Below are 21,850 nucleotides of genomic sequence, written 5' to 3'. Positions count from 1 at the left end.
CGCCCCCTGTCACACACAGAGCCGCAGGGTGATCAGGGGGTTTGGGCGCTGCCCCCTGTCACACTGATCCTGGTGCCGGGAGCCTCGCTGCTCCACTGAGCCCGGTGCTGGGAGGCATATTACCCTTTTACTATATAGAATAGAGGCCTGGTGCACGGGTGGGGGCTGGCTGGTTTTCCCTGAAGGGTGTCCTGGATCAGGGTGGGGGTCCCCACTGGGTTGCCTGGACAGTCTGGCTGAGGAGCTGAGGGCCGTTTTCAGGCTGGCGGGTGACTGAAGCTCCCAACTGCTCCTTTTTTTCTTTTCTTTTTTTCTATTCTGGGCCAGCTTTAGCTCTGAGGCCTCGTTGCTGAAAGCAGGTTTCTGGCCTTTGTTTACCTTCTGTATTTGATACAACGTTGCGGTCTGGCTGGCTGAAGCCCAGCTGACTGAAAGCCGGTTTCTAGGGTTTTGTTTAGCTTCTATATTTGCAACATAGTTGCTTAGAGTTGCAGCTGAGAGGGCGGCAGCGGCAGGCGAGGAATGTTGGAGTCCGCAGTCACTGGAGCAAGCAAGCCTCCCTGTTCGCTTCAGTGCATGGCTGCCGGCTGCCATCTTGGCTGACAGTTAATTTGCATAAGGATATGCTGATTAGCCAATGGGAAGGGTAGCGGTCATACGCTAATTACCATGTTTCTCTTTTATTAGTGTAGATACCTCTTCCCTCCCTCTTCCCCTTACCCCACCCCACCAAGTTTCCTTTGACCACCATCCAAAGCTACATACCAAACTTCTATGTTGCCATAACCATCTACACAAAGTTATATAGTAGCATTTACCATGATCCATTGTAATTTTTTCAATTTTTCTGAATTTCTTATATACTGAAAGAAATTCAGAAAAATTGAAAAAATTACAATGGATCATGGTAAATGCTACTATATAACTTTGAACTTAAAAACTAGGCTTTTGAAATCTATTATTTTCACTGCAGCAGCTACAACATGCCTAGCACAAAATTTGAGTTTAATAAATATTTGATAAATGAATGAATGAGTGACTTAGCAAGCTAATTATATATTTGATATCAGTTTTATTTGAACTGATTTGAAAATGTGCTTGAAAGAGAAAGATGATCAAAAAGAATACAAAAATGATGCTGTATATGGATGTGTGTGTACATATAGTTATTGTTATACTATGAAAAAGCATCTATAATCTAAGGAGGTTAAGATTTGACAAGTAATGTAAATCTATATATATATATAAAAGCCAAAGTGATCATTACGACTGAACAACCAGAACAACCAGTCAACCAGTCGCTATGATGTGCATTGACCACCAGAGGGCAGATGCTCAATGCAGGAGCTGCCCCCTGGTGGTCAATGCACTCCCACAGCCAACCTCCAACTGCCCCTCCCCCTAGCTTGCCTCCCAATAGCCCCCATCGGGGGGCCAGCCGGCCAACCTCCCATAGTCCCTCCCCCCAGCCGGCCAGCCCCCTGATAGGCCTCGATCCCTGACCAGGCCAAGGGACCCCACCTGTGCATGAATTTGTGCACCAGGCCTCTAGTATTTCCATAAGTAGTAAAATAGAAGTGCATCAGGCTCTAAGCACTACACTAAACCCTGAGGACACAAAGTTTAATAAGAACAAGCTTCTTTGGAGGAGGAATGGAGTATAGTTAAATTACTTAGGGTGTGCCCTGGAGGGATGGTATTATCAAGCTAGAATTAGAGACATAGTAAGCAGGATCTGAAATGAAGCCCCAATGTAGGCCAGAGAAAGGATACCTGAATGATATCAAAAATCATAGGGGGAAACCCAGGAGTTAGTGCCACAGGTTTGTTTAGTGTTAGATTGGAAGAGAAGACAAGCAGGAAGAGCATCTGGTCACAGAAGCCTGTATCTCCCTACACACATCACAAGAACATGTACGATGAGGTTATTCCAAGTACATCTCTGCTCTGCCGAGAGAGAAGTTCATCTGGAATCTGGGCTCCTTGGAAATGTCTTAGTAACTGTAGAAACTATGGAAAACCCTCAGATTTGGAGTTTACATAGTTATCATCGTGGTCATCTTTATTTAAAAAGGTACTTATTACAAACTAGTTGAGCGTATCTCTGTATTAATGAAACAAACATAAAATTAAAAGGGGTAGCTCCTTCCCTAGAGATAGCACAATCATAGTATTGACACTAAAGAGAACTTGAGAATTGTCAGGATATCAAGAGATAGACATCTTTTAATCCTCATTCTGTCTTTATAAGTGCCTTGCCACCCACCCATTATTCTTGCACTTAGCAAAATATCTGACACCTAGTAGGTGTTTCATAACTTGTTGTAATTAATTAATATATTAATTAATTTAATTGATATTTTATTTGTTTGACTTTATATGGTTAACTGAATACTGAAATTGACATAATTTATGTCAATTTTATATGTAATGTTAATTCCACATATAATACATTGTGGAATTACATCTATTCATTTCATTTTCAGCAAGCTCATTCTTTTTTTTTTATTTGACTTTGTTTCTATTAGTTTCTTATTTCATAAGAAAACTTATTGTTATTGGTGCTCATTTTCTTATTTGTAATTATTATTGTTATATAGTTATTAAACATCAATTGTTTACCAGTTGTAATTTAAACATTTAATTTTATCAGAAGTTAAATCTCCCATAATGAGTCTCTCGTGTTTTTAACAAAGATTTTATGTCTATTTTTAGTCCAAGTCTTTGTCTCTCTCCCCATTTTACCCTTTGTTCTATATTTTTTCAACTATATAATTAAAGCCACAATGTATTATGGGCATCTGAGAAGAGTTACAGTCAGCAATGAATATATATTCTGAATATGCCATAGTTTCTCAAATATTGTGATGGTAAAATAAATTGATGCACTAGCCATGAAGGCAATTTGGCAAGGTCTATCGATATTTTAACTATACACACAACATTTGACCTAGAAATTCCAGGTCTTAGGAACTTTTTGTACTCATACAGGTACATAGTTATACTTACATATAAATTATATAAGTACAAGATTATTCACACTAGCACTATGCAAAATATTCAACAATTGAAAACTGATTAAGTAAATTATTATACATCCATAAAATTAAATATGTAGCTGTAAAAACCAAGAAATGAGAAGGCTCTCTATGTCCTGATTTTGAACAATTTATATGGTATATTGTAAGTGAAAAGAATCAAGATGCAGAACAGTGCATAGATGATATCACTGTTAATGTGTGTGCTTTTAAAAAGTGGTGGTAGAGGATAATATTGTTTGAGTGTAGAAAATGTCTTTGAAAGGATACATTAGAAATTGATCATAGGATGTGAACTGGCTAACTAGGAAGAGACTAGCAATAAAATATGGCAGTATACTCATATATTTGTAACTTTACATGGTGTGAATACATCTATTTCAAAATAAAATGAAACTTTAAAAATGACAATAAGCACCAAACTTTTCATATTAAACAGTTGTATGTTTTCAAGCATCATGTTATCAAGTGTTTTGACAATTTTGATCAACTAGTTTTTATAGCTCTTTTTTAATAAAAACAATGCACACTGTGAATTATTTGTATGAATTATGGTTCTCCAAAATTATGATAGAAAGGGACACAGAGTGATTTTATGCTCCATATCTTTGAAAACCCAAAGCCACTGTAGTCAGACAGGCAGACACATTTGAGGTTAAAAAAATATCGAAGACTTTTCATTCATAAAAAGACAAAATAGCCAGTTATTGATAATAGAAAGATTCATTACAGAATCTATATCACTACTCTGAATCTGGAACATCATATAGAGGCAGAATTAAGAAATGCTGTTATTCTGTTATTTCACTAAAAAAAAAACTGATGCATAGAGATCTAGTTATCCTGGCTAACTTTATGCAAGTAGTTGTAAAATTTATAAATTTCCAAACTTTTTGTAGCACTCTGGCTATTCTTGTGATACAAAGTAGAAAACTTACTTAACTATACCCATGAAACAATCAAAATTTATATAGAATAAAATTATTATCCCCAATAATTGCTAGAAACCTCTTTATTTTGGTTACCTTAAGTTGACAATTAACAGATGTCTTATCTAGGAATAAAAGGATTCCAACGAATGAGAGTAGCACTCTTTTAATCTATCAATTTTGTTCACATTTTATCTCTGTTTTTCTGATGAAATATTTCCAGACAGAAGACTTCTAAACTAGCAAAAACCCCAATCCTTCCTCTGCTAAATGATACTATTTCAACCCCCAGAAACACCAACAATGTAATAAAGGGAACAATAAAAGACAAAAATTATGTTAGACTAGATGCCCGATGCAAGAAATTCGTGCAAGGGGCTCAGCCCCTTGCAGCCTCACCTTTCTCTGGAAGGTCATCCAGACAATCGTTCTACTGTTTGGTCTAATTAGCATATTAACTCTATTATATAGGATTCTGCAAACATTTTGCCAAAGTCTGACTGACAAAAAAGGTACTGTCCACATAGAAATTTTAATCCTATCTAATAATAGACAAACATGGTAATTGACTGTACCTTTGCTACACCACCCATTGGCTAATCAGCATGATATGCAAATTAACCGCCAACAAAGATGGTGGCTAATTTGCATATGCCGGCTGGGAGCGAAGACTGAAGACACTGTAGAAGGAAGCCAAGCAACGAAGTGGAGGTAGCGGAGACGGGCAGGGTAGGATCTGCAGAGAAGGGCTGGGTAGGAGCCGCAGAGAAGGGCGGGCTAGGAGCCACAGAGACGGGAGCGAAGCCCTATTCTTGCAGGAATCCTCCTGCAACAGGCCTCTAGTAATGTTATAACAAGCCTATATTAGATCTTTTACATATGTTACTTTACTTAATTCTCACACAAAATTAGGAGGAAGATATGATAGTTCTCATTAGAGAAGTGAGGGATTAGTACATTAAGTAACATCTATATATTTGTCTATATGTACAACAGACATGTTGCTATATTTGGGCATTTATAGGACTTATTATATTTATTTCCTAGATGTCATTATGAGATCTGTTTTGACCTGAACTTCTGCTTGATATTTACAAATGTAATATAACTTAGAGGGAACAAATAGCAATGGTGTTGAAATTTAGAGCAGAGAGGAAGGAAACTAAAATATGACTTTGTTGAAATTTAATCCTACGGATTCTCTACCCTTTTGACTATGTAATGTATGAAATTATCCATGGAATTCAAGCAAATTTAGAATCTGTTTAGAGAAGATGGTCAAATAAAATGAACCATTGTGTATAGTGTCTGCAGAGTACAAAAAGCCTTTGAAATAAGAGCAGTGTTGTAAACTCTGAGTATAAAAGGAATTAAAGAAATATATATTGGTACCATGATATGTCCTTTCTTAAAATTTATGATCCCAAAGAATAAAGTCAATTCATGTTGCTGTGGTGGTGTTGGTGTTGCTGTTGTTAGACTCTGAACAAGGCTACCTCTCCATGGTGCCTAGACAAAAGAAAAAAAATTGAGAGGCCTGGAGAGAAGCATCACAGCATAATGTCAATAACGCTATTTTATAAGGTGGCATTACACATGGAGTTATTATCATGGGAAGATGTTTTATGTTATGTCATTATAAATTAAAAATACACAATGCAATGACACATGTGTTATACTTTCCACCTATGGTGATTGCTTCACAAGTTTTAGTTGTACCTATTCATTATGTTATTATTTACATTCAAATGAAATCTGAGGAAAAATAAAAATAAGACATTTTTGCTCCTGACTCAGTTTCTGTACTGAATATAGAAGGCTGTTCCACCTCCTTCAAAGAGAAAAACTAAACATATTTTAGATGAGCCTGTGATGTTATTTGCATGCCTTGGCCTTTTTAAGTGATGTCCAAAGAAATATACACAACATGATGTAATAGAAAGCAAGCCAACATGCAGGCCAAAATATCCCATTCAATATTAAGAAATAAAAGCTCTTCTCTCTCTCTCTCTCTCTCTCTCTCTCTCTCTCTCTCTCTCTCTCTTATGTTTTAGCATCATAGACAGTTTCTGGAAATGTTCTTGGTTCCTCACAGTTCCAGAGGCTAGAAGTCTGGGATTAAAGTGTTGGCAAGGTTTTCTTAGTCTACGGCCTCCTGCCTTGGCTTGTAGATGGCCATCTTCTCCCTGTGTTATCACACAGTCTTCCCTCTGTTCATGTCTGTGTCCTAATCTCCTCTTTTTATAAGGTCACTGGTCATATTGGATTAGGGTGCACCCATCTGACCTCATTTTACATTTAGTACCTCTTTAGAGGCCCTGTCTTCAAATACAATCACATTTTGAGATACCAGGGTTAGAACTTTAACATATGGATGGGGAGGAGAGGACACAATGCAGACATAACAGACCACATATTTGGAGTAATATTCTTTGAGTTTATTGAGTTTGTTCCTGCTTGTACTCAAGGTCAATCGACTATTACTCTATGGTACAGAAATAAGATGTAAAATGTCTAGAACATAATCTATAGTCATGAGTAGTATTACTGAGCACCTGGTGAAGTACTCTCCTTTGAGGAATACAGAGCAGCCTCAACGGCTGTAGCTTTGAAAAACACATTATACAATCTCTGATATGTAGTCTTAGTTGAATCTGTTTGTTTAATAAAAATGAAGTGAACAAACAAATTAACTGGCCAACTGGTCTAGTTTCCTAAGAATGCCCTCACTGAGCCTCATGTTATAACCAAGGTATTGTAGGAAGCGGCTTTAGGGAGTACAGCATGTAAAGATACAGCTTTGGACACAGGATTTACATCACCATGTGTGAGAATTGGAACCTCTCTAATCCACCAGAAATCAACTGTCACTTTAAGGAGCCAACACAACAGGAAAGGTTGAGCTAGTCAAATGATTCAATGAACTTCCTTTTGATCCTCTCTTTTAAGCACTAAACTAAAAATCAGCTAAACCCTTATGGATAAATAGAGTGTTTTATCCACTTTAATATCTAATCTTCCAGTTTGATTTTATGGCCAAACATATTATTATTTTTCTGATCTACAGTCCCACTGGCATCGCTTTCATTCATGATGTGACTTTCATGTACCCAGCAGGCCTTTCAGATAAGGTTTCCAAATGGTCATCTGCGCTGGAAGCAGATACCACATTCTTTATGAGAGTTTCACAATGTAATAGGTTCTTGTCACTATATTAATGAAATCAGAGCTATTCTCTTCGTATCCTGGGAAAGTTGGGGTTTCTTTTCCACTTTTTTATTACAACAGTAAAATAAAAGTTGGAAAGAGGCTTTAAAAGTGCCATGGAAAAAATTACAAGGTAAAATGAACTTTTTTTTCAATACACAAAGAATTACCTTTTTACTATTGTGTTTCTATTTCAGTCTAGATAATTCAAATGATCTGCAACCACATTTCAGCCAATACTGGGTTAATGAAGTGAATTTTGTTCAAATCAGATCTGATATTGCAACTTCTGGTCACACCAATCTATAGGGCAATCTATACTAATACAAAGGTAATATGCTAATGAGACCAGATGTCTTCCAGACGTCCATCCAGACAAAGCCACAGTGGCAGGGCCAGTGGCACAGGAAAGGCGCCGCCGCGGGAGTGGGAGTGGAGGTGGAGGCGGCGCCGCCACCCCTTTCGCAGAGGCAGTGTGGAGAGGTCTTGGTGTGGGCTGGTCCAGCGCCGCGGCCCCTTTCACAGAGGCCGTGCGGGAGAAGGGGCTGTGCGGGACAGGCCTCGGCGCTGCCCCTTCTGCAGAGGCGGCATGGGAGAGGCCGCGGTGAGGGCTGGTCCTGGCACCACGCCTCCGCAGAGGCTGGACAGGGTGTGACCTGCTGTGCCTCAACCTCCCACAGCCCCTACCCCAGCCAGCCTGGCCACAGATTGCCCCACCAGTGGGGCGGGGCCAGCACTAAGAAGTGAGGGCCGAGGGCTGGCAGCCATGGCAGCCGACAGTGGCAGCAGCAGCAGGGTGATGGGGGCAGCGCCTTCCCATGATTGGCCCGGTCGCCTCCCACAGAGGAGCGGGCCTAAGCCATCAGTAGAACATCTCCTGAGGGCTCCCAGACTGTGAGAGGGGGCAGGCCGGGCTGAGGGACCCCACCCCCAGTGCACAAATTTTCATGCACCGGGCCTCTCGTATCTATAATAATGAAAGGCTAATATGCAAATCGTCTTCACACCCTCACGCTGTAATGACTGATCAGTAGGAGGCTGCATCCCCGCCCGGCCCTAGCTTGGGACATGACTGACGCTGTGTCTCCACCCGGCACTGGCTGAGGATGTGATGTGCTGGTGAGGCTTGATGGGGGTGGGGCCGGCAGGGTCTGGGTCTCACGTGATTTTGAGGTGCATGTGGGTGGGCAGAGACTTGAATCTGGCACACCCCAGACTCTGACAGGAGGGAGGAGGGAGCCGGAAACCCACACCCAGGACCCACACAGCAGGGCAGTGGCAGTTAGGGGCGATCAGGCTGGCAGGGGAGAGCAGTTAGGGGCGATCAAGCTGGCAGGGGAGAGCAGTTAGGGGCGATCAGGCCTGCAGGCAGAAGCAGTTAGGGACAATCAGGCAGTCAGACAGGCTAGTGGTTAGGAGCCAGCGGCCCCGGTTTGTGAGAGGGATGTCTGACTGCTGGTTTAGGCCTGATCCCTGTGGACATCCCCCGAGGGTTCCTGGGTTAGAGAGGGTGCAGGCTGGGCTGGTCTCCTCTACTAGAATCTGGTGGATAGAGGCTAGGAATGCTGGTAAACATCCTATAATATGGAGGGCAGCCCTTTATAACAAAGAATCGATTAGTGATATTTAGATGTGCCTTTTTCCTTAGAAACTACCACAACCTACTGTGGCTATCAAAGGTCCATCTTTCAGTTCTCCTTCCTAAGAAAGAAAGATTGTTCCCAATAGTGATTGTCAAATTATTTTTTCACATATGATTGTTTTTAGCTTGATGTAGATAACTTTTACTTAAAAAATAAATAAAATATACAAAAGGCCCTTCAAGAAAGAGCATTTCAAGACAGCCTTGTTTGGATACAACATTTAGGTATATTTTTTGTAATCTAATAAAACACATAGTATTTGGATTCGGGAGTTTTACTCACCTTCAATTTTGTTTAAATGCTTTAAACCGAAAACATTGAAAAGAGCCTAAGTGAAGGTCAGGAGAAAACAACATGGATTAATAGAATGAGGATTGTGAAGTATCTTGATTAAACCAGACTTCCTTGCAGTATTGGACTCTAGCTTGCAAAGTTTTTATATAACCAACTATATCATGCTGAGATAAATCCTCTATAACAACCAGGATGGTTTATGATGTTGGCTCAGTATTTCCATTGCCTTAATGCCTTGCATAGTTTGTCCTTTTGGTCTTTATTTACATTAATATCCTAGGGGGTGTCTTGCACATGATTGTTGCCTACTGCTTCCCAAATGTTTTCCAGATATGTTTTTTCATCTGCTACCAACAACTTTTCTTCTACCTATCTTCATTTTGCAAATAAACAAATATCTAAGGAATTAGCAGTAAATCCAGCAATAAATATTTCTCACGCTATCATCTTTCCTCTTTACTCCATTGCCACCTAAAATTTGACCCATCTTCTGCCCATTTCCTAATGCAGTTTCTTTTTTGTTTGTTTGTTGCTAATTTGTTTTATATCTCTTTATATAAAATATCTTCCTTTTATAAATGGGTAATTTAAAAAATGAGCTTGGCTCGTGTGGCTCAGTGGATTGAGCATTGTCCCATGGACCAAGAGGTCTGGGTTTAATCCCTGGTCAGGGCACATGCCCAGGTTGCAGGCTCAATTCCAAGATGCAGGAGGCAACTGATCTATTAATATGAATCTCTCTCATCATTGATGTTTCTATCTCTTGCTCCCACTCCTTTCCTCTCTATCTAAAAATCAATAAAAATATTTCAAAAAAATAGATGAGTCCTTTTATAGTAAAAGCATAGCCTCAAGTAAGACATTTAAGGATACCAATCTAAAAGTCACTATCTGTGACGTAATAGTATAGTTCAGTGATGGCGAACCTTTTGAGCTCGGCATGTCAGCATTTTGAAAAACCCTAACTTAACTCTGGTGCCGTGTCACATAAAGAAATTTTTTGATATTTGCAACCATTGTAAAACAAAAACTTATATTTTTGATATTTATTTTATATATTTAAATGCCATTTAACAAAGAAAAAACAACCAAAAAAATGAGTTTGCATGTCATAGGTTCGCCATCACTGGTATAGCTATTACTGATTGCAGTTACTACTTACCTACCTTTTCCCTTTCAGCTTCTGCTGCCAAGTTTAAATCTGAACATAGTAATTTTCAGGCAGGGGCTTACTGGTTCCTTATCCTGGATTCATTGTTGTCAGCCATGGAAAAGTTACTTAATCTACCCATGTCTCATTTTTCCCTCCCTGTGAAATAAAGATGGTGATAATAATATAAATAGTTCTCACTTTCTTATTGAAAAAATTATATTAGATAAGTAATGTAAAGTTCCTTAGAATAGCATAGTCCCTACTAGAATGTAAGCACTAAGTAATGGTTGTTTATTGTTTTTGGTAGCGTAGCATCCTGAAATGTAGTTTTATAAATTTGTTCTCAAAAGATTTAAATTTTGTCAATAAAAATTAGTAACTTTTAAGGTCATATAAAAGAAATTTCCATATGTGTATATCTAGTGTTCTAGCTCTCTGCCTACCTAAGGTAAACTTCATAAATCAATATTTATTGAGTAACTTCTCTATGCTTTTATAGGCTTCCTTATAGTGGTCCTTAACTGGGGATAACTTTAAATGATCAAATATTTTTCATCATCACCACTGGCAAGTCTTACTGAGGCCAGGGATGCTACTAAACATCCAAGAATGCAGGACAGCCCCACAACACAGAATTATCCAACCCTCAGGTCAACAGTGCTTCACTGTTGAGGAACCCTGCTCTTCTGGAAAGAGAAGAAGTATAAGATGTCATCACTACTAGCAGTTTCAGTTTTGTTAGAAAATGCCTATCAAATAATACAAATGTATTTAGAATGATACCTGTTAACACTGAAAGAGTTACGCTAGTTCGTCTTGAGAACTGGTTGGATTCATGAGAAGGCATCTGAATATGGACAAAACTGTATGCTTAGATAAGTCACAGTGGCCTTGAAAAATATGCCTTAAAATCCTACGGTTTATAATAATTTAATATAAAAATTAGATATTATATTTCACTACTTTCCATGTTATTTCTTTAAGCTACTTGTTGAAGTGGTACAAATTATTGTTGTTTTTCTTTGAATGAAGATTACATAGATATCTAGAGTAGGAATGCAGGTTTAAGCAACACAAGTTTATATTGATATTACATGGCATTTCAAGTGGGCATAATCAAATGGTATTTATTGATTGGTAATTTGTAATGTATATTAAAATATTCTAATTTTCACAGTCATTTGAATTAAGTGATTTCATGTGAGCATAACTAATACCAATGGCATTTGCCTTTAGTCACAATTATTTGTTCTTGTTTTCTTACTCAACATGAAATCATTCTCTTTTTTACCTGAACATTTTCGTTTGACAATCTCAAACCTATGTATCAAAATGGCATATTATGTTGGACTTTTCTGATAAATTTTTGGTAGAGATAGTTGTGTGTGTGTGAGCATGTGTATGTGTGTATTTAGGTTTCCACTTAAAGTTCAGTGCCAAAGCTAGAGTACTTATACATTTTCTAAATGTGTTTTAAGCAATAAGTTGTACAACATTTTTAGAACATGTGTTAAGCTATTTCTCTAAGAATGAAGCTCTTAACAAAACATAAGCACTCTGCATGAGATCTTAGCAGCAAAGTGCTTAAAAGATAAAGTAAGAATTGGTACCATGGGAAGAACACCAGCTGTAGAGCGCACAGGTCCATTATGAGAAGTATGGTGGTGGGTAGGGAGAAAATGATTTAATCAGGAGTAAAACCAATTTTATTATAAGGGCACGCAGGGGGTGTGGCACCATAGTGAGAGGGACATTTCAAAATATCTGACAGATTTCAACAATGTGAAAACCCTGTTCTTTAAAGTGACAGTAAACCCCATCAGGTCTCCCTTTTTGATGTTATTGTTAACAGTTGACTGTTTAAAGCTGGCCTGCTAAGATGCTGTCGTCCTATTTCAATAGTGTGTAGCCAAATAAAAGACTAATTGTTGAAATACAATCAATCAAAACTGATTGCAGGGCAGAAGGAAGGTCTCCTCTGCTGACTTTGTTGTGGATCATATTATTGTTATGAGTGAGGTAGGAATGGAGAGTGAAAAGGAAGAAAAAAAGTAGCCTGTCTGAAACACACATATCCACCTTCATTCCTTCTCATTGCAAGCATCCTGGTGAGCAGGAACATCACTTACTAGCCCTGGAAATAATAAAATAATAGTCCATTTAGAAAAAAGATCTGATAAGGATTTCAGCTAATATTTTTAAAAGGACATGAACAGTATTAGCAAAACAGCTCATGCAGAGATTCCCTACAGTGACAATTCTCAGCTTTTTTTTTTTTTTTTTTTTTACAATTTCCGTACAAATTCTTCTCTGCATTGAAAAACTGATACCAAGAGGGCATGTGCATGTTAGCCTAAGACATTGGTAAAGAAACAAAATTCCAGTTGACCAAATACCTGTTAAGTTCTTGCCAGGATATTCAGCTTTTCAGTGAACCCTCAGGTTGTCTAAAATGAGTAGCTTTAGTTTTCATTAAGCCAAGAATCCAAAATCTTTCCCATGTCGCATGTTTGGAAAGACAAATACTATGGATCAGCTGCAATGCTTTTGTGCCTGCGTCCTTTTAGCTGAATGGAAGGATGTAGTTTTCAGACCCTAGTCTGTCACTTCTTGGGTGAAAATGATTCCAGGCTTTCATATTGAGGGCAAAAGGGGAAAAAAATAATAACCTGACATCCCTTTATTTACTCTAAAAACTTCATTTTGGCATTTATTGTCTTGAATATGTAAACGTTTCAACTCACTCAGGCTTCCCAAGCAAGCATTTCCGTTGTTTCTGAGAGGAGTTGGTAAGCACTTGTGGTTTGTCTTTAGTGTGTTATCATTTCTGACAGCTTTGCATAGCCTGCGTAGGCCAACAGGGGTCTGTCTAATATTGTTTCTGGGCACATTTTCCTCGATGAGATGAGAACTAAAAAAAGATATTTTTGAAGCAGTAAGAAGGAATTAATATCCTTTCTCACTCAGTATTCTATTCCTTGCTGACTTTATATTCAGGAGAGAGAGAGAGAGAGAGAGAGAGAGAGAGAGAGAGAGAGAGAGAGAGAGAGGTGTTAGCCATTATTCCCTTGTACATAGCAAGGCTAACACATGTAAAGCAATAACTCATTTTCTATTGCCATGTTTAGCATATGTCTCCTGTTGGCTCAGCAAGGCCTTTAGGCCGGTCCCTTGAGCCGGCCATCATTGGCAACTCTTAGCCCCTCGGCCTCAAACCCAAATAGCTTTGAATCACGTTGAGCTGTGATGCTAATTTTCATACTGCTGCATTATGGGAATAAATGTATCTGACATACTGTGTCAATGGTGCTGTCTCTTTGTGTGTCTTGTTTTTTTGTTAGCTGCATTCCTACAGATGGTATTCCATTGAAAATGTTCCCTTCCTACGGAAAAAAAAAAAGGAGAAAGAAAAAAAATGCACAGCACCAAACCTCTAGGTGCAGAAGGCTGTTAACGGTTGCTGATGATAGTAGGCAAACATTAACATAATAATTAGTGTCTTGTAATTGTTTCATTAAAACCAGTTGTTCCATTTCTCCTCGTGTTTTCCCAGAAGAGAAGCTGAATTTGGACGACAGCCAGTGGGAGGACATCCACGTTGTCACCGGAGCACTGAAGATGTTTTTCCGGGAGCTGCCTGAGCCGCTCTTCCCTTTCAGCTTCTTTGAGCGGTTTGTGGAAGCGATCAGTAAGTACCTCGCACACAGGCGCGGTTGGCGGAGTGAGCTGGCAGCGTGGAATTATTAAGTAAATAATAAGAGAGACGATAATAGCAATCACGGAGATAATAATATCCCCAATGAATGCTCCACACCTTTCAGTTTAGTGTTTGTATTTTTGATGGCTTATTTTTTATTTCTGGCCCTGTAATATTATCTGCGTGTGTGTTTTTTTTTAATAAAAAAATAGGCATTCTATTTAGGGCGACCAATTTTCCACCAAGCCTCCTCCAATGAAAATAGCTTCTCATAGACTCTGTTTTAAAGGGGTCACCATTGGCACCCCCACCCCTTCCTTTAGACTTTCAGAATTGCAATGAATGTAACTGTGTACAAATGGGATCTTTAAAAAGAACCTCAGTACATTAAATATTACATTTTATAACGACGTGTTAAATCATCGACTGAGGCATTGCCTTCTCCTCACTCACTCACCTTTCACCCACCAACATGGGTAAAAAGCTACAGTTTGCTTATGAGCAGTGTGAGTACTAAATTAAGTAATGGCAAGTTTCTTCTACTAATCTGGTGACTTTTGTAGGAGGTTGAGTTATATCACTCAACTAGCCAGTTATCATTGTACACTCTGAGAAGCTTCCTTTTCTATTATTTTCTCATCCATAAAACACATACACTAAGAAATAATGAATGAATGAATGAATGAATGAATGAAAATCCAAATGCAAGGACACTTCTGCTATTCGTTCTTAGAGAAGCAACTACTAGTTCATCTCTAAATGTAATCTCTTAGAGTACACTTACTATAATTGTGACAGCTTGGAAAAAGTTTCCTGGCAAGTAGACTGATTCAAGGAGGAAAATGAAAGAAGAAAGAAAGGTAAAATTAAAAAGCTTGCAAGCCTAGCAGGAGCTTAATTAAAGTCCAAACAAGAAAAATCTGCAAGAAAAAAAAATGCTCTACTTAGGAGGTCTGATCTTGGCTGGCGGTGTATGCTGTGTTCCCATTATGGGGAGTGGGGACTTGGGGAGCCCATGTTGGAGAACAGCCCCTCAATATGCCCTTTTATTCCATTTTTTTTTTATTATTATTTTACACAAAAAAAAGCTGTGGCAAAATGATATCAACAGGAATAAAGCAGACTTTTCTCTCCCAAATTCTTTCTCTTGTTGCCTGCTCACGATTTCGGATTGTGTTGTTATTGTTGTTGAATATAGTAGCCGTGCTCAACCTTTGGGCTTTGAAGTGAGGCTGGAGCTCTTATCTCCTGTCCTAACATTTCATTTCATGCACTTCTGCTTCTGGAAGAAAACAGTATTTTGTATTTCCCAGGCTCTCTTAACTTAAAAGGAGGAATAAAGGAAAAATAAACAAGCATGCATTTCCATAACAGCTGATTCTGATATTCTGTCTTGGATCACAAAAGCATGGAATATGGTTCCCAATTATAGGACAGTGTTCTGGTAGGAAATTGGAGAGACTTGCATTGGGGTACCTATCTCTAATTAGACATATTTAAAGAAGTCATACAAATTTCACACCATGGTACCCATACTTTTAAGTGAAGATGATTTTATTTGGAAACATACTTGTGCATGTGCTGATTTGAGGCTGTGATGTAGGATACCCATCACTGAAGCTTAGTTCACCTGAATAGGCAAGCGATTCCCTTAGTTTAAGATTCATGGAAAGCAGGCCCTCAGAACCCAGGTCGGGGAGGCGGGGGGGAGGTGTTCTTTGAATTTCTAGAAAGAGCAGGACCACCTCTGTACTATTCTATGACTCAGGCCCAAGCTGGACAGAATTTCAGAAACCCTGGCATGGTCAGAACAAGGCAATGTTGAGATGGGAAGCAGGCTGTCCTGACGATGGCTATTGCCAGCACTTATAAAGTAGGTGATGGTGAGAACGAATATGACGGTGCTTAAGAAAATCCTTTAAAAATGTAAGATATCGTGCCCTAGCTGGTTTTTCTCAGTGGATAGAGCGTCAGCCTACAAACTGAAGGGTTCCGTCCCGGTTTGATTCAAGTCAAAGATACATACCCAGGTTGTGGGCTCAATCCCCAGTAGAGGGCGTGCAGGAGGCAGCCGATCAGTGATTCTCTCTCATTGATGTTTCTATCTCTCCCTCCCTTCCTCTCTGAAATCAACCATATATATATATATATATATATATATATATATATATATACAGTGGGGCCTTGACTTACGAGTTTAATTAGTTCCGTGACGGAGCTCGTAACTCAAATTACTCGTATGTCAAATCAAAAAGTGAACGAGTGAGACACGTGATGCTGGGCTGATGTTGTGGCGTTCACTGGGACATTCTCTGCGCCAACTAGCGGTGGGGTATCTGAAGCTGGCTCGTAACCCGAAAATTAGCTCGCAACTCAAAGCAAAAAATCGGCCGAGAGACGGCTCGAATCTCGAAAAACTCGTTAGTCAGGACACTCGTAAGTCAGGGCCCCACTGTATGTGTATATATATAATATATATAAAATATATAATATATATAAAATAAAAATGTAAGATATCACATAAATACTTATGTATTTGAGAAATCCATTTAGAAGTGAAGAGAAAGGCAACATTTCCTTCATTGCTCAAGGAAGGAGAATCAATTTGAGCAACCTTGCTTTACCTAACTCAAGATAGTAATTAATACGTAAAATGGAGGGACTAACCAACAGGGTAATATGTCAGAGAAATATGGTATGATGCTGGGTGGAGGCATATGCTTACCAACCCTTGTATTTTGGGATAATCTTGGAATTAGTTTTTGTGTTCTAAACTCAGCTCTAGGTCGTAATTCATATTGAAATATACTCAAGAAGTAAGAGAATAGTCATCTAGGTCCTTAGCAACAGTAAAATCACACTAGAGGAAGTATTTTGATCCCATTGTGCACCAATTGAGTAAAAAAAAAAAATTCAAAATATAAATTTAAATATAGTAATATTTATACAGTCCCAGAGGCGTGCTGAGCTTTATCATATCTCTCACTGCCTCTTATAAAATCTGTACAGTGAGAAGCTCTCTATCTGTCCATGAATTCTTAGCTTTTTACAAAAGGAATAAACCAGCCATCGACCAGGTAAGATAAATTCACAGGGGAGATGACCCTATATGCTGGCTCTGAGCTCCTTTGGCTCTTCTCACCCTTCACTTTTGCACTCTACCTTCGGAAGCTTGACCTTAGCCAGCTCTACTGTAGCTCTTAGAAGCCACCAGCAGTCGGTAGCAATGGGTGGGGGCAGAAAAGGCCAGCCAGTTTATGAGTTTATCCCCACCCCCTGCCTTGGTTGGCTTCTCTACCTGAGGATCCATCTCCTCCATGGCTTCAGCTTGGGTGGACAAACCTCTTGTGCTTCCAGCTTCTGTCTTGAGATGTGGATTTTCCTCTTTTTCCAGCTTGGTAGTGGCTTCCTACAATGGCTAGTTTTTTGGTTTCTTCTCTCTTCTTTATTTGACTATAAGCTTCCTCATTAGAGGATAACCAGTTCTTGCATCAAGATAGTTTGTTCCATTGGCATAAATAGTTGAAGTGGTTTCTGTTCTTTGGTTAAAACACTAGCAGAACACCATGCCAGTCAATGTCACAGTTCATGGAGCTATAACATTATTTCCCTTTTCTCTCTCACTGCCCCCAGCCCAGTTTGTGGAGGCTTTACATTTTTAAATTGGGAGATCTGTTACCCTTTTATGACAGAGTTAAAAGGTGAATAGACCAAAGGAATTTTACATCCATCTGGAATGCTTTACCTCTGAGGAAGAAATTTTATTTCATGTATAAGCAATTAATGACTGCTTATGCTATTTGAATTACTGTTAATTTCCATTATATGTTTGAAAGTCATCATTACATATTCCAAGAAAAGAGAACAGAAGGCATTTACTTTTTAAAATAGTTTTTTTTTTACCCAAAACAAACATTAATAATGATAAGAACCTGCAATTGCCATAGTGATCCCTTGTCTGATAATACCCATTGGAATAACAAAAACACTAGAGATTGTTTTACATTTCAGAATGCAAGTACCACAGTTATTGATCTGAAATTCTATACTTAAGGTCAATGCAACTGGGTCACCTGCAGGGTTACTTCATGGGGATTTAACCCACTGACAGCAGTGACTAATTCCCTGGAATTGACTTGTGCTGAAGGCATTATTAGTACTGCAAATGGGGACTAGGTACAGAAACACAGCTCTAGGGTTTTATGACAGGTAATACAATCTGTGGCCACAGGCCTGCAGGGCTCTGGACATTTCCAGGACATCTAAATCCTAGGAAATGTACCAAGTTCACCTCTATTGCCATTTTATTTTTGTCCTGGTAACTCTACAGATCCAAAGTAAAGAGACAAAAACCAGTGTCTTTTCTATTTTAATGTCTGCATTTTTCTAAAATCCCTGAGAAATGGAAAGAGAGGAGAAAAACTCATTGTATTTTTATAATTATATCACCTTTTTCCCTGAGAATAACACAAAGCAGAAGATATTGGCGAAGTGAAAAAATTACGTGGAAAATAATTTCTAGCTCATAAAGATAGTATCAGAATCAAATAAGATATTTTTCTTACTCTATGTTAGATGCTCAATAAATGATTGGAAAGAAATTCATTTTTTTAGAGGAGTAAAGCAAATCACAAAATAGTTCCCAAGTTCACATGGCTCAAAAGATTACACTTAGCATTCGGTTTCAGACTCTAAAACATAAATATTTTCCATCTTCCTACATTGCATTTCTGGGAATTTTTATCTAAAAATTTTTTTTTGCTCAAAGAATAACTAATTAGGCACTGCCAAATATCTGGCTGTTAAATTACCCTATATAAGGACTATACCATATGTCCTATATCATTCTATATAAAACCACAACCTTTCTTATTTAAAAAAATAACAAGGTTAGAATTAAACTAAATGATCAGAAATACTAGTTTTGGAGTTTCAATCAGAAATAAGGTAGAACTTTCCATAAGCGAGCAATGTTTCAGTATTTACTAATAGATACTACAAGCATCTATTCTTCAAATGTTAGCCTCTCTGGGTACATTTTTAATTCCCCACTGTATTTTTATAACTAATTTTTCACCCATACCCTTTTGAAATTCATTCAGATATATACAATGTTATTTTCCTATTTAATATGAGTAACTATTTCAAGTTTAGGTATTCTTTTTTTCTAGGTTTTCACTTGTATCAAATTACAACATGCAACAATCCAAATTTTACAGAGGAGTTTCTGATGGAGAGTGATGGATTAGGCCCTATCACTTCACATCCCTGGGCTTGCTCATTTAACTCTTTGTTTTTGTCTCTTCCAGTGGTTACCTTTACAACTCCAGGTAGTATCTCTACTTCATAAATTATCAACTATGGATAGTACCTAATATGAAATATTAACTTATTTCTTCCACTTCCAGCAATATTTAATAGTTACATAATACATTTAGATCTTAAATAATACACATGAACCTGCTTCTTGTTTCATCAACATTCAACAATACCTTCTAACTTCCCTTTGTAAGGTGAATGTATTTTCCTTCCCCCTCTACCTCACTGTCCTTCCTTCAGAATCATTGGTCATTAACACCTTTAAATTTTGATGGTTGTTCTAAGTCTTCAGTTTGACCAATTAGAAAACTAATAAACAGCATTTATATTTTCACTAGAGGCCGGGTGCATGAAATTCGTGCACGGGGGGGGGGGGGATGTCCCTCAGCCCAGCCTGCACCCACTCCAATCTGGGGCCCCTAGGGGGATGTCCGACTGCCGGTTTAGGCCTGATCCCGCAGACCTCTCACAATTTAGGACTGCTGGCTCCCAACCGCTCGCCTGCCTGCCTGCCTGATTGCCCCTAACCGTTTCTGCCTGCCAGCCTGATCACCACCTGGCCACCCCCTACACACTCCCCTGCCAGCCTAATTGATGTCTAACTGCTCCCCTGCTGGCCTGGTCACCCCTAACCACCCTCCCCCACAGGCCTGGTTTCCCCCAACTGCTCTCCATCCCCTGCAGGCCCAGTCGCTTCCAACTGCCCTCCCCTGCTGGCCTGATCACCCACAACTGCCTTCCCCTGCTGGCCATCTTGTGGCGGCCATCTTCTGACCACAAGGAGACGGCCATCTTGGGCGAGGGTATGATGGTCAATTTGCATATCGCCTCTTTATTATGTAGGATTGTTACAAGTCTGTAACACTGCCTGTCTAAGTGGTTTCACAAAGAATTCTCTAGAGTTCACTGTCACAATCCCTGTACTTCTCAAAGAATACTAGTATTCCTCACCCAGTCAAATAGAGCCTATTTTATTACACTCCCAAAATGCTGAAACTCTTGGCCACATTTGGTTCTCTTTGTAGTTGGATGATGATTTTCTGGTATAGATTTTATATTTATTTTTTCTGGAGTTTGTAATTCCTTTAATTTTTTTTTGCTTTCCTTTTTTCTTTTCCAATGTCCTTACTCTTTTCTGACACTATTGCAGAGTCCTGTTTTTTCCAGGACACCTCCTTTCTGGAACCTTCTGCCTTTTTAATTCATATTGATTGGTCGCATCCAGGAGTGCTTCAGGGTGCTCAGTGAGGAATTTCTTTGTGCTTCCTGAGTTGGAGCCACTGTTTCCTAGAAGACATGTGTATTAGTTTTATGTTGCTGCCATAACAAATTACCTCAAACTTGGTGGCTTCAAATGATTTCTTATCTTACAGTTCTGTTGGGCAGAAATCTGAAACTTGGTCTCGCTGGGCTACAAGCAAAGTGTCAGAAGGACTGCATTTCTTCCTGGAGACTCCAGAGGAGAATCCACTTCCTTGCCTTTTCCAGCCTCTGGGGGATGTCTGCAAGCCTTGCTAGTGTTTCTTCCTCCACCTCCACAGGCAGCAGTCACACATGACATCACGTTACTCTGACCTCTTCCATAGTCATACCTCACTCTGACTTTCTTTCACCTCCATCTTCCATTTTTGAGGACCCTTGTGATTACAGGGGGCTCTCCCAGATAACCAGAATACCTTCCCCACCTCAGGGTTCTTAATCATGTCTAAAAAATATCCTTTACCACATAAGGAAACATATTCACAGCCTCTGGAAATTAAAGTGTGTACATCTTTGTGGAGCCATTTTTCTTTCTACTCCATGTTTTCCCCTCTCCTCATTTTTGCCAGTAGCACCTGATCCACCTTCATGTCCCAAATGCTCTTAATCCATCAACTTTCACCTTTCTTCTCTCAAATCCAAATGATCATCAGAGTTGACATGTAAGTGAAACTATAGGTTGATTAGTAGATAATAGAGAAGTAAAGAGAATTTACCTCACACATTTACCTACAAGATGTGTTATACATTATTTGTGAGGGATAGGCTTAAATGTTTGACTCAAGACTGGACCAAAGGTCATTCATTCAAGGACTATCTGATGATTTCATTTTGGTCAACTTCTTCTCTTCAGCTCTTTGGTGCTCATGATTAAGCATGTGAGTTTGTATTTGTTGACTTGTATTCTGAGTTTCCAAATTTGCCTTTTGTGTATAAAAATAATTACTTTTTTTCCCACCCCTGAGTAGTGTTCTATATATTTCCCATCATGGGAATGCAATCAAAGCTAACTTCTTGATCAAAACAGTCTTATTAATTATTTAGTTATTATATGAATTATTAAATATTAATACTAATATAAATTTCTTTGTCATGTTTTCCAGCTTCTCTTAAGAAAATATTAGATATAATGCTTATTATATATATCATGTTTATTTATAAATGTGCATATACCTGTATGTATGTATATACATATGTATATAATAGATATTAGTAATGTTATATACATGTCTTCAATTTAAAGGCTATAGTCACACATGCATTTGAAGACAATATATTTTTGAATACCCAGATTTTGGAAATACTGATTA

General features: G+C 38.7%; 1 protein-coding gene across 2 annotated transcripts in view; it reads left to right on the top strand.

Moving 5' to 3' along the window:
• ARHGAP15 (Rho GTPase activating protein 15) overlaps window positions 1–21,850 on the top strand; it is a 662,894-nt gene that overhangs the window by 511,995 nt on the left and 129,049 nt on the right. For both annotated transcript variants that reach the window (XM_070423457.1, XM_070423458.1), the window contains exon 12: window positions 13,818–13,952. In XM_070423457.1, the coding sequence (XP_070279558.1) occupies window positions 13,818–13,952 (135 nt within the window). The remainder of the gene's footprint in view (window positions 1–13,817; window positions 13,953–21,850) is intronic.

Source organism: Myotis yumanensis, unplaced genomic scaffold (assembly GCF_028538775.1).
Source record: "Myotis yumanensis isolate MYYU_CA2020_CCGP unplaced genomic scaffold, mMyoYum1.0.hap1 SCAF_8, whole genome shotgun sequence".
Lineage (NCBI taxonomy): Eukaryota > Metazoa > Chordata > Mammalia > Chiroptera > Vespertilionidae > Myotis > Myotis yumanensis.
This window is presented reverse-complemented; position numbering and strand designations above follow the sequence as displayed.